Source organism: Colias philodice, chromosome 25 (genome assembly GCF_061535455.1).
Source record: "Colias philodice isolate Cphi_HAF_F1 chromosome 25, ilColPhil1 Martin Lab GWU primary, whole genome shotgun sequence".
NCBI lineage: Eukaryota > Metazoa > Arthropoda > Insecta > Lepidoptera > Pieridae > Colias > Colias philodice.
The window spans coordinates 294,808-309,138 of record NC_143110.1 but is presented as its reverse complement, the minus strand read 5'-3'; the positions used below and the strand labels follow the sequence as shown (position 1 = coordinate 309,138).

Genomic DNA, 14,331 nt, shown 5'->3' with positions numbered 1-14,331 from the left:
AACCGCCATCCTGTTACAAATGACCCACAAAATTTCGGGTGAAATATTATAGTATCTTCACCGTGTGTGACGCGCTTTAGATACTTATATGAAAATATGACAAAATGTTGTTAGAAATGTTTGATATAGCTATAGTTAGATCAGCTGCCAAACGCACCACCCCGGTTGAAACTGGATAAAATCAGAAAAAATTATATATTCCAATTTGTCACTTAAAAATTGTAAAGTTTTCCACTGAGGAAACCATTTAAAGATCAGACGCCCCTTTAGCTTTTAACACAAACTACCTACCTATTAAATATTTTCTTTTAATACATAGAATTGCTACCATATACCTACCTATAATATTAAATTGTGTTAAATAGTTTCTCGGAGTCTGAAATCTAGAAATTCAGTCACGTAGAAAATAAATGTCCTGCTATGGTACCTACATTTATCTTTCAGGATTCACACTTGAAGAATCGGACACGTGGAAACTAGTGTCGATCGTCCATCTCTACAAATGGAAGATTTTTTCAAGGATTATAAGTTAACTTTGCTTTAAGGTTAACTACATAAAATACGTCTTATTATTCAAATTTCAAACCCTTCTTGAAATATCTAGTCAATTTTGTGAAAAGTAGCCATATTATTTTGATTTAGCTAAGTACCTTAGAATTTTTTTTTCTCAAAAGTCGTACAACAATAATTATAAAGACAAGTATAAATAAAATAAACATGCCTTTGTCCTTCGCAAATAATATATTAATTTTAACGAAATCTAGTAATATAAAAATACTGGTTGGACTTCTGAAATTCATTTATTTTCTCAGTATAAAAGCCTGCCATCTAGCGACATTTTCACTAACTAAAATGCTCTTTCATAAGGCAGAATTTCTAAGTTACCTCCACATTGGGGTGGTTTGTTTCAGTTGTACAAAAATAGCGGTAGATGGCATTTTACTTAAAAATAATAAAAAAAAAACTTTTATACCTAAATAAAAAATATGTGATTCTTATTCCATAGTTTTATAGTTTAACAAAATATAATACTATGTGATTACTTTTTAAACTGTGATACACACAGAACAGTAAAAACAACAAAAGAAGATTGTGATTTTTTTTTGTACTGAAAAGATTTTGAAAATTACTTTATCAATAGAATGCAGCATTTTTTGTAAATGGCGGACGAAGCCAGAGCATGTGGCTAGTCTGTATATAGTGTTTATATTTAAGATTATCCTATTAGGAATATGTTTGTGAAGCGGCAAAGCGTGAAGTTCACGAGTAATTGGATTAAAAGCTTACTGATTTACGACTTCAAGCCTCTGCCTGCCACCTCTAGTCGCTACATAGTATACGTTATCTTATTATACACATATTACTTCTTAGTTATGTCACAATATGTGGTTACTCTTAGTTATGTGGTTATGGTTTCTTTTCTGAGCTAATTGCGCGAGGAATTGAGTGTTTTGAAAGCTTAATGAAGAAATATTAAAGGTAACTAGAGAGAAAGGTGAAGATTACAATGATGATAGTACCTACATGTATGATAGTTTTCGGATATTTATTATTATACTTTTATCACTACATAGTATAAAACAAAGTCGCTTTCTCTGTCCCCAAGTCCCTATGTATGCTTAAATCTTTAAAACTACGCAACGGATTTTGATGCGGTTTTTTTAATAGATAGAGTGATTCAAGAGGAAGGTTTTAGTACATATATAATTTATTAGGTTTTAGACAAAGAGGGCGAAGCCGCGGGCGAAAGCTAGTTGTACATAAATGAATTAGGTAGGTTCTAAAAAAACATGTCAACACAGTAATGCTCTAGTACTCGATAACAACTAACTCGATAACGAGCAACTCGTTTTAAGGGGGCGCATAAAGCAAAATAACCAATCTTCTATTAGATGATACGTGTAATATGCAAGAACAAATCTAAAAAATAAAATATATATCAAACTAGATGATATGTTCAACGATTCTGTTTAATCAAAAACATAAAATATTAAAATTTACTCGATAAAAAAAATCACCAAGTTAGCTCTAATTTTCACACTTTTACGTTTTCTACTTGACATGGTAATACTTATTATGATTTTTTTTTCATAAACAATTATATTAAAACATTTGCAAGATATTTGTCAGAGCATTTTGTGTAATTACTTTTAGTTTTGGTTTTATCTGCGATAAACCACTTTTGGCGCTCTTTTTTTCTCGAGATAAACGTTTGATTTTGTCACGATAAAAGTGGTTTATCGCAGATAAAACCAAAACTAAAAGTAATTACACAAAATGCTCTGACAAATATCTTGCAAATGTTTTAATATAATTGTTTATGAAAAAAAAATCATAATAAGTATTACCATGTCAAGTAGAAAACGTAAAAGTGTGAAAATTAGAGCTAACTCGGTGATTTTTTTTATCGAGTAAATTTTAATATTTTATGTTTTTGATTAAACAGAATCGTTGAACATATCATCTAGTTTGATATATATTTTATTTTTTAGATTTGGTCTTGCATATTACACGTATAATCTAATAGAAGATTGGTTATTTTGCTTTATGCGCCCCCTTAAGTAATTTTATTTTTACAATCGCAATTGCTTCTTATTTCATTATCCATAGATATGACACGTACCTATAGATCATAAAGACACACATATTAAATGAAGACATTAGGTACTTTTATTATTTTAGATGAAATCTTCTCTATGTACACATCTTGAAGGTTATTCCACTTATGTAAACATACGTATAATAATTAATATTTACCTACGAATACATTATTGGAACAACTTGCCAACTAATAGATTCGTGTAAACACACGAACAATAATAGCGTAGGTTATTGATATAACATTATGACGTATTAATATGTAAAAGAGATTTATGGATTAAGTAGGTAGGTGTACCTATGGGCCAGATAACTGAATTACGTTTTTGACTAGATTGATCAGCCTATTTCTACTTTACTGCTTTTATTAAACAGCGATATAAATTTTTGACACAAAATTGTAGTTAAATTAATAGTTTAGTTAAATTAATTATTTAAAAAATAACACTCACGTTGAAACTACATTTTGATAACTAAATACAATATTATTGCATATAATTATAAGTGCCGAGAGAGGTTTTCATTTACCATTTAATTCCGACGGTAAAGCTTTCAATTTACTACATTACCGCAAATTAGTACGTATTTCCAGCGCTAATTATCCTTTGTAACACTGCAATTCTAAATGGAAATTAGATTATATTATTTTTTGTTATGAATATTTATAAAAATATAATATTATTATCATTTAAAAGCGAGTAAAAAATAAAACAATATTCATAACGCCTTTACAGTAACTTTATCCAACAATATAGCCAGTAGCGTGATTAACTGAAGTTTTTTTCAGGCGAAAATATTACACCATTTATGTTTCAAATTGCAAGAGAAACATCTTAATACTTAGTGCCTTCGAATTGTAGAAGGTATTGCCATTAATTTTCGGTAACAGTGAATCATATCACAAGTTTCATAGACAACTCGCCAATAACCAAATACACAAAACAAACATAGGCTCTTGTACAGTACGATTCACGAAAGATGACCACAAATGGCGACCGTCTGCGCACGTTCACTCATGAAGAAAAGATATAAGACAAAATAATATTTGAATGTTGGTTAAATAATGTATTTTTTATTTATTTAAAATTAAATCCACCTCACCTCGCACCTCCATAGGGTCCTAAAATATGCCTTCTGCGCCGTGGTCATCTTTCGTGAATCTTACTGTAAGACAGAGAGCAAAGAGCGAGCTATATTTCTCCTTCAAAGCAAGCAAACATCTCCGGCTGTCGCTATTTATCCTTGGCTTAGACGACGGGAACAAATGACTGGACAAAGTACCAACCATACAAAAGTATAGGGATAAGGAATTATCCCGTGACAATTAGAAAGTTAAAAATTGTGTAGGTTCTATGAATTATCGAACTCTCTGAGACTTTAATTCAAGTTCTGAAATGTTAAATATTAAAAGAAGCCATCTGCCTAAAATATCTGCAATGTAAAAAAGTGCCGTCACGATAGAGCTACAATCTATAGATACTATTATAATAAATCTGAAAGTTTCTTTGTTTGTTTGAACGCGCTAATATCACATACATAATAATTATTTAATAATCTTAAGTATAGTTTAAAAAAAAACACGCTTAACTCATGAAATTATTGTATTGCCATCTTTAATTGATAAGTGTCAATTTGAATTAAATCTGTCTGTTTAAAGTGAGTTAAATTCGACTCCAAAGGAGTCATACAACATACAAAGCTATTAAAAGCGTGTTAAAAAATACATTGGACATAGAACATTTTGAAGCCGTTTACATCAAACATTTCGATTTAGAAGTACCTAATAGCCAGAAAAAACCTTCCCATCCATCACTCACAGATAGATGGATGAAAAATACATTTGAGGTTAAATACGCTAATAAATACTCTGACCTACTTGCTAACGCTTAACTATCTTCCGCTAGGATCAAACTAGATCTTGTTAAGTGAAGAATAACTTAGATGTAAGTTTTTGTAACTTTGTTGGAGATATTTTTTTACATTACACGGTTTTAAATGTAAAATGTAAGGATCGATAGAGGAAGTATATACTTTCTGTGATTATCAGCATGAAGAAAATATAAATAAAATTTAAAGAGATCATAATATTATATTAATATATCATTTATTATACCACTTTTTAGAGCCTTTAGTATGCGAGCGTGAGGGAGAGGTAGAAATTGGATCATAAAACATGATTACCCGACAATAAATACGTATACACATAAAAAAGTTTGTTGGTATATTAAAATGCACATTGCACATATTTAGAAAGCTTGCATTACTGATTACAAATAAAAGAAAAGTGTAGCTACATTCTTTAGTTAAATTAAAAACAATTAGATATATTATCAATTTCGGATAATATTTATTAATAGAGTAACGACATCTATTGTACAAAAATATTCTAAGCGAATAAAAAGGTAATTCATATTTAGAAATAATAAAATAAATATCTTTCGCTCAAGATCGGTAGCAAAGAGCTCTTCTATTCAATCGAAAAACCACAAATATACTCTCGAATTTTTATTGCTATAAATAATAAAAGGGTCGTAAATTCTCACGTCATAAAATATATTGAAGTGTGTTATTTTTAAAACGAACGTGAAAATGTTTTTACTATATTTAATATTATTTCCTTCAGTAAAATGTGAAGTTCTAAATAACAACGATTTGTCTGTGAACGATATTGCCAATACTCTGGTATCTGTTCTCAATAATGAAGAAAGTTCTAGAATTAAAGAACTGAAAGATAAATTGAATGAAATAGCCAAATATGTGGTGGGTAGAGATAAAATTGAAGACCTACTGTTAGCAGAAACTAAAGCTACAGATTTAAATGAAACCAATTTCTATAAATCTCTCAATGAATCTGACAATATTAATTTATTCTACGCAAGTGAACCAAAGAACTTATACCTTAAACTGAAGGAAAAGATGAACAGAGATGATATAATGAAAATATTGTCGGAAAAAGCTGAAAGTGTGAAATTAGTAAAAGCAGCAAGACGAATGATAGAAAACGATCATGGAGCAAAATCATTTATTGACAATGATGTTGTTGATATCATAGTGGATAAGATGATAGCTGAGAAACCAAGAGATGATCATACATTTGAATTTAATAAGGATGATAATAAGTATTGGGGTAAGTAGATTAAATCTATACTAATATTATAAAGCTGAAGGGTTTATTTGTTTGAACGCACTAATCTCAGGAACTACTGGTCCGATTTGAAAAATTCTTTCAATGTTAGTTAGCCAATTTATTGAGCAAGACTATAGGCTATATAATATGTACCACGAGCGAATCCGGGGCGGAACGCTAGTTAAAAATAAACAAATTAAGGATAGCCCTGAAAAAAGTAATGCGTACATTCGAGAAAATGAAACATGTCTCCTGGGCATCGTTAATTAAAAATTCCGTATTTATTAGTTATTTGTTGTTTAATTAGGCATTCGGTATTCCCAGTGGCTCCTTCAAAATGTTCATAATATATTAGGTACGAAATAATATTATTTCATGTTTCATGCTAATTCTAACAAACAAGCTTTACATGATAAGTATTTACGAACTACTTATAAGCTTCGAGAACCTAATCCCAAAGCTGTTTTTAAAATAACTCCTCCTGGTTTTTAAAATAACTTAAAAATCAGTTGCTGATTCATGCAACTTCGTGTATTCTCAAAAGGAAAATCCTCGCAAGATTTTGCATTGCTGATACATTCCTATTGATTTCTATATGATGCTTTAATGTACACTCAAACTCAACCATTTATTCATTCAAACAGCTTATAGAAGCGCTTTTGGCTTGTCAAAATACATTATAATGTACATAATATATGTTCCACTACGTAGGCCTCTATGAATTGACTATCAGAAACAACAAAAAACATCAATCTGAACCGCTAGTTCCCGGGATTAGTGCATTCAACTAAACAAACACGATCGATATTAGTATAGATGCTATGATGATTATAGGAATTAAATCATGAGACAATATCAACACATCACATTACGTATTGTTCACAGTAACAGCTCATGTAGATACACTAATTGGATTCTCAGTTTATACAACGTTGCATTGCATTTATTTTCATAATGCATTTTGTTAACTCTAATTAAGTTTTTGTGAGAGATGTATTGTTATTACTTTGTATGCGAATTTATTATTAGAGGGATTAACTCTTTGATTGATTTGTGTGTTTTACTATACGCTTAAAGTTTCATTGGTATTTCGAAACTAATTTTAAGTTTGCTTCAGTTCTGTAATTAATTAATGTAGACATTATATACGTGCGTAATTTGAATCGGAGGTTTGCAACTTTTTATCGCTTTAAAATTAAAACATATTATTTTTATATACCAAATACTTTTTGTGTTTGACAAATACGTCTTAGTACTTTAATAAACTTATATGGCCAAGGCCTTAGGCCAAGGCACATAAGTTTATTAAAGGCACACATGTAGTGTAAAAATACGGTGTTGAATAATAATTGAAAGGCAAGAAGCCTTGAAAATCGCAGTTACTATCTACGAAAGTACGCCCTTTCATTTGAGATTTACTTTCATGCTTCGAGAAAGAAGACATTTTGTGTATGTCACTGCTTTGCATGCTTCGTGTTTAACTTTTATAGAAATAAATAAAAATATCATTTCAATAGAATTATATAGTCTGAATGGAATTATTATTATTACAATATTTTCCTTCTCTTAATTTCAATAGGTTTTGTTCTCGCAATAAGAACTTCTACAATAACAGTAATAATATTGCAAACACCTTATGCACTTCTGCAACTATTAAATTACCAAGATGCTACCTTAAATTTTCCATCAACATTTTTTTAATGTTGTAAATGTTAATGATGATAATAGTACCTAACAATGATAGCATTTATGGTGATGATGGTAATAAAGTAGAAATTCCCACAGATCCTCAAGGCGAGTTAGAAGACCTAAAGCAGTACCACCAACACGACGGTCGGAGGATCTTCAAGGGTGAGCGGACCACAATCAAGCACTACCCCTTCATGGCTTCCATCCATGTGATGGGGAGGTTCTGGTGTGGGGGAGTGTTGTACTGGCATGATCTGGTTCTGACGTCAGCGTCTTGTTTGCAATTGTGAGTGTTTTAGTAATGATACAATTTGATTTTTGAAATATCGAATTTTTATTTATTTTCTTATAGGTGGTCTTGTGATAGGCACTTTCGATGATGCTATGTTGAGATAATTTAAAAATACGTGTAAATCAAAAAATTTTCCTTGAAAATTTTTTACTAGTTATTGGATCATGTGATTAACTTGTGATTAATAAATAGTAGTAAGATTAAATTATTTTTTCAAAATATAGCTCAACATAATATTATGAAGATCCTAAAGTTTTTCTTATTCCTTGTAAACGTCATTTTGATAATTTTATTCGAAAATTAATAACTTGGTTATATTTATTTTTATAATTTATTAGGATGCACAATAACCGATTCTTCAGAGAGAATCCAAAAGCCCTGTATGTGAGAATTGGAAGCAACCATAGCAGGATAGGAGGAGAATCAATACACGCACTAGAAGTAAGAAATTTCATTTTATTACCGCCGCAGTAAAATATTGCATATTTAATCCTTCCGTTGAAATTGGTAAAATACCAATTTTATTGAAACCAGAGCCTTTATAGATTAAAACTGTTTTATTTGGAAAGCATATTCCAAGAACATGAAATGAAATTTTATAAAATAAAGTTCAATTTTAAATTTATACAAATCATTTTTAGTAGCTGTTCGCGGAAAATGGTGTAACATTATCCATACACTATTTATTTGTTTAAATTATCGGAGTACAGAGAATATATAGATTTTATCCATATTCATTGAGCCAGTTAACGGAAATCATCACAAACAAACCAGAAAACATAATATTGCACGCCTCATAAGCGAAGCGTTGAGGTGGGTACTACTGTCACTTCGCGCAAAACATCTGATTTTTCAAACTTAAAATGTCTTTATGTATCATACATTGCACTTGTAAGATAATACATACACACACATATTAAGAAAAAACACTATTTTTAACGTTCATGATATTTTTGATGTCATTTTTGTTATTTAAACTAGTTAAAAAACAGTTTAAAAAAGTTCTGTCTTGGACGTCCGTGTGTCTGTATGTGCGGATCCTTTTTCTTGTTAACACGATAGCGACCGAAATACTTTACTAATCGAGTCTTTTTTTTTCTCTTACGCTTGAGTATGCTCAGGAATAGAACCCTTTCATTTTTCAGGGTCTGATTCGATGTGGTTTAATTGTTATTAAATAAACAAAAATAATAATTAATAAATATTTATTAAAAAAAAATTATGAGGCGTGCACTTTTGGATTTTCCAAATTATTTGTAATTATTATGATGTCTGAATCACTAAATTTTGATTAATGATTAGTTACTATGGTCTGTTAAGGAAAGCAGTAGCTTTTATTATTTCTTGTATATTTAAGCTAAAACCAAATTTAAGGAGAATGAATTAATAGTTGATTCACATTAGTGAATAGATAGGACATAGAGAGTATAACAGGTACAGGCTAAGGAACAATCTGTCAATAACATGATTTGCAAAAGAGCAAGGTCACATGCAAAGCTAGTACATCACGTCTTAAATAGGTCTTCTTCCACCCCGGCTACAACCCTCGCAGCTTGAAGCACAACATTGCAATAATAAGATTACGACGGCATCTCTTCTTTGGCTACCACCGAGTGCCCAAGATCATCAACCTTTCGCCCAGTTCTGAGGGTCTTGCGCCTACTTCTGAAGTACTGGTTTTGGGATGGGGTGTTACTAAGGTAAGGAATAATTTGTGTATGATGATGGAAGAAAAATTTTCTATGACTTTGACTGAAATATAGATATCAGAAAAAAAAGGAATTATAATTTGAGTACGAAAAAATTGACCTAATTTGCGGTTAACACCTAGTTACGTATTAGCTCGGTTATTTGTTCCCAAGAGTATAAATGTTTTCGATTATTCAAGATCTACCGAGCCGAGTAATTAACAAAGCGGTTTACCAGGAATTGGTTCATTTACAAGCCGCCAAAGCGATCTGACAATATGCTAATGTTGAAATTCACTTTAATTTCAGTTTTATTTATAGCAAACTGATTATTGAAAACAGATTATCGGATAAGAAATTTAATATTAATTTTATTATATTAAGATTAAATAGAACTGTTGAGCTTATAGTATGTCCAAATATTTGGTAAATAGCAAGAGAAAAATCAATGGGAAGGCAGGATATGACCGTTCATCATGTGTCAGACAGGTTTTATGGTCAGTTCTTGTTCCACTAGTCCAACATAAAATCGCTGGACATAATGGCCAGATAAGTGGCCTTTATTCGGTCATTCTTCAGTTCAAGTTCACTTATAAAACATTCCTGGACAATAGTTTACTTTATTAATTGGATACATTATTCTAGATGTCACAAAGGCTGGCGTACGAGCCTGTTTTTCTGAATAGGAAGTTCTTGCCCATCTATCCGAACGTTTTCTGCAAGGAGATATATGGCGAGTGAGTAGAATGAGTTGCCTTAAATTTATAATAATTTTAGGGGTTTTTTCTAGATAACACATTTAGGTTCTGAACTCCAATCTTGTATGCGATATTATATAAAATGTCTAACTATCTTTAGGAAATTTGATTGATATCACACCATCTCGTAGGTAATTAGTAACTAATCAAAAAGTTTTAGTCCACTTTGACTTGATTGACTGCATAGAACTACAGCTGGCATCAAAATGTTATAATCCTTACAAAAAATTACCTGCAATGTCTATTTTAAACTTCACATACATATTTAATGGTCACCAGATTTTCTCCAGCTCTACGCTTGCGTAGAAATAAGATAATTTTCCACTTCCATAAAAATGAAACAAGATTTGTAGCGATGAGCTCCAAATTGCTTAAATCTAAATTTATTCATAAATCTTATCAGGGTGTCGCTCAATCGTATATATTATAAACGTCTACAGTCACATACATTATCTAAAGTGTACAAGAATATAGTATCGTCTCTTACATTATCTACTCTACAAAAATTAATTCTCCAAACTATAATTCTACTTTTTTTTTCAGTAAATTTATTTCGTCTACTATGTTCTGCGCTGGTACGATGACAACAGGGGAAGGTGCTTGTGATGTAAGAACATTATTATCTATCTTACTAATATTATCATAAACATTAATATTAGCTATATGATTGCTATTGGCATTGTTGACTTCATTATCACAATTCTCTATTAAGATGTTTTAATTAGCAGAATTTAACCAACCATACTTTATTGTGGTTTGACTACTAATGTTTTGAGTTCATGCCACTATTGTTACATGACTGGTTAAGGCTATTCCGTCTTTCGAAGAATAATTTAATGAATACGTAAAAAGTAATAATATAATTACTATGGTCCCAAGCTTATAGCGTGAATTTTATACATCATTAGTCTAAAGTAAATTCCAAGCACTGCCTCCATTACCATAAATCTCAATTTCTTCCCAAATTCGAATTTATGATCATCTTACCTTAAAATTATGAATGCCGTAATATCTTTAATTTTTTACTTGCACATTTACGAGTCCTTACCTTACCTCAAAGACGGAAGGAATTAGAAAAGTTTCCAAGTTCTTAACATCTAGTTGAGAGTTCTGTCGTTTAGCAAAATTAAAACTAGCGAGTGAAGAAATACAAACTGCCGGCTTTATTTGCTTTATCTTCTAAACAATCTCAGCGCTAAGGATGCTGGGAAATTAATTTAAACTCTTCAACGCTCTACTCTTTTTTGCACAATGGAAAATGGTTGCTATTTTATTAAATCTAGCTAACACCTATGACTTTGAGCGTTTGCTATGCTTTGCGGTATAAATTACTTACAAAAAATGTGTAAGTTCTATCAAAATCTGCTTATGATTTTTGGTAATAGTGCAATGAACAAACTTATGACAGACGACATTTTTACGTTTTGATAAATGTGCCGAAAATTAATTGAATTACGAAGAAAGACTTACAAAAGAAATAAGATAGGTATTAAAAAGTATAATAAATAGAACTTTCATGATTATAAAATACCAACAAAAAGGTATTTCAACGTTAACATTAAAATACTGAAATCATGAAAATCCTTTACACAAAGAACTAACAAACAACATATGTTTGTGTGTGTGCACACGCTTCGTTTTGTAAACATCAAATATTGAAATACAGTGCTTCTTGTGTTTGAATTTACTTGAATTATCTACGGTGTATATATATTTTAACGGATTTTAAACTTGATTTATTCATGAAGCTCACGTGATAAAGAGCAGCAGTTTACAATATCTCAAGATTAACATAATTTTTTAAATATTGAATGCAAAAGTCATTCAGGTAAACGTATAGATGTATCACTAGAATGCGAAAGACGTGTCACACGTGTGCTTATAAATTATAATAATATGATAGCGATGAGTAAAATTACAATTAGTTACATATTTAAAACTTTGTGTTCGTTTAAAGATGAGCATGAAGATTAAAATGAGGATGGTGATGAGAATGAGGATGGCGATGAGAATGAGGATGGGGATGAGTTTTAGCATTAGCATTCTTTCATCTTTACGATTTGATTACTTCAGCACGACGCCGGCGGGCCAGCAGTGCTAGCAGGCAAGCTGGTTGGTCTCATCTCCTTTGGACCCGCGATCTGTGGGTACCCCAACGCGCCTACTGTGTTCACCCTGGTTGGAGCTTATATGGACTGGATCGAGAGTGTTAATGAAACTGTAAGTAATGCTGATTTGGTTGTTTTTAAATTTTCATTATTTGTACTTAAATGAATATAATATGTATGTGTCAAAAAGTTCATATAGGAACCACTTTCATATTTGTAAATAGCTATGAATACATATATCTAATTGTGTATGTTTTATTAATTACTAGATTTCCGCCCGCGGCTTCGCCCGCGTTTTCAAAGGAAAACCCGCATAGTTCCCGTTCCCGTGGGATTTCCGGGATAAAACCTATCCTATGTGTTAATCCAAGTTACCCTCTATATGTGTGCTAAATTTCATTGTAATCGGTTCAGTAGTTTTTACGTGAAAGAGTAACAAACATCCATACATCCATACATCCATACAAATTTTCGCCTTTATAATAGTACTAGCGACCCGCCCCGGCTTCGCACGGGTGCAATGCTGATACTATTTATACACTACAGAAAAACTGTGAACGTTGTATATAAAAACATAGCGGCCCGCTCCGACTTCGTACGGGTATTAAATAGATAGCCGGGCGGCCGGCCGGTACCGCCGCAAACGGTACGTCCCGCAATTTTTAAATCTGTAATATCTTCGAAAATATTCACTTAAATCATACGGTGTAAAGGGCCATATAGATCTATATTAAACGAACAATGTATTCAAGGTATTTAATTGTTTAAGGATTAATGCTGTATTATACATATAAACCTTCCTCTTGAATTACTCTATCTATTAAAAAAAACCGCATCAAAATCCGTTGCGTAGTTTCAAAGATTTAAGCGTACAAAGGGACATAGGGACATAAGGACATAGGGACATAGGGACAGGGAAAGCGACTTTGTTTTATACTATGTAGTGATTAAGATTAAGATTCGCCTAAATAGTGAAACAGCCATAACGGAACTGCATTTTATAGTTTTAAATAAAAATTGGAATAAAAGTAGAGCTAGATAACTGAGTGATTTATTACAAAATCTCCAATGTAAAAACAACATTAATCTTATTTCATCAGATGCCAGATTACTACAAAGGCAAGAAGCGAACAACAACCCCGGATCCCTTCACTCTGTTCGAAGACCTCAACTACAGTAAGATGAAGTTCAGCAAGTTCACAGCTGATGAGACCACGGTACTCCCGACCACCACGACACCGGCAGAGCGTCTGAGGAAACGAGTCGTGGAGGCTGATGAAGGATGGAGTCTTGATATGGATTAAATGATTTTTTAGTATATAGTTTTGTTGTTTTCAAGCCACACGCAAATAACAATGATATAAGTAGAGCTTTCGGCATCGCTCGTTTTATCAAACATAATAATTATTATATACTTAAACCTTCCTCTTGAAGTAAAGTAAACTGTATGATAAACTAATTATTTAATTGTTCTTGCATTGAAAAGTTATTATTGACAAAAACAAAATTAAATTTGAATAATACTTCTTATTTATTATATAGTTAACTAGCGGTCCGCCCCGGCTTCGCCCGTGGTACATATTTCGCAATAAAAAGTGGCCTATGTCCTTTCTCGGGTATCAAAATATCTCTATATCAAATTTCATGCAAATTGGTTCAGTAGTTAAGGCGTGATTGAGTAACAGACAGACAGACAGAGTTACTTTCGCATTTATAATATTATAGTATGGATGTGCTATTTATTAAATAGGTTTGAAGTTGGTGCCGAACATTAAGCACTTAGTATTAAGCCCGTGCACCGACATCAAACCTTTTTAATAAATAGCACATATAAATAATATGTAGTAAATAATAATGTCAAATCTTTTTAATGGTACGGGAGCTATTAACGTTTTAAAACAAGTCATTTTAGTATAGTTGGGTTTTTGATATACTGTTTCTCTTGCTATTTCGGTTAGAGTCCGCGCTGTCTGGCTGGCGGTAGTGGTTGCGTTTATTAGTGCGCACAGGAAAATATCCGTAATTTAAAGTCATTTATTAACGCGTAATTTTTAATCTTTTGCCTTAAGAT

At 31.6% G+C, this 14,331-nt stretch overlaps 1 protein-coding gene across 1 annotated transcript; it reads left to right on the top strand.

Annotated features, from left to right (window-relative positions):
• Nucleotides 1–5,187: 5,187 nt before the first annotated feature.
• Nucleotides 5,188–13,564, top strand: LOC149477126 (uncharacterized). The gene is made up of 8 exons (XM_089711079.1): nt 5,188–5,725; nt 7,511–7,700; nt 8,045–8,147; nt 9,227–9,406; nt 10,040–10,131; nt 10,696–10,759; nt 12,226–12,372; nt 13,361–13,564. The coding sequence occupies exons 1-8, from the start codon at nt 5,188–5,190 to the stop codon at nt 13,562–13,564; spliced, it is 1,518 nt and encodes a 505-aa protein (XP_089567205.1).
• Nucleotides 13,565–14,331: the final 767 nt, after the last annotated feature.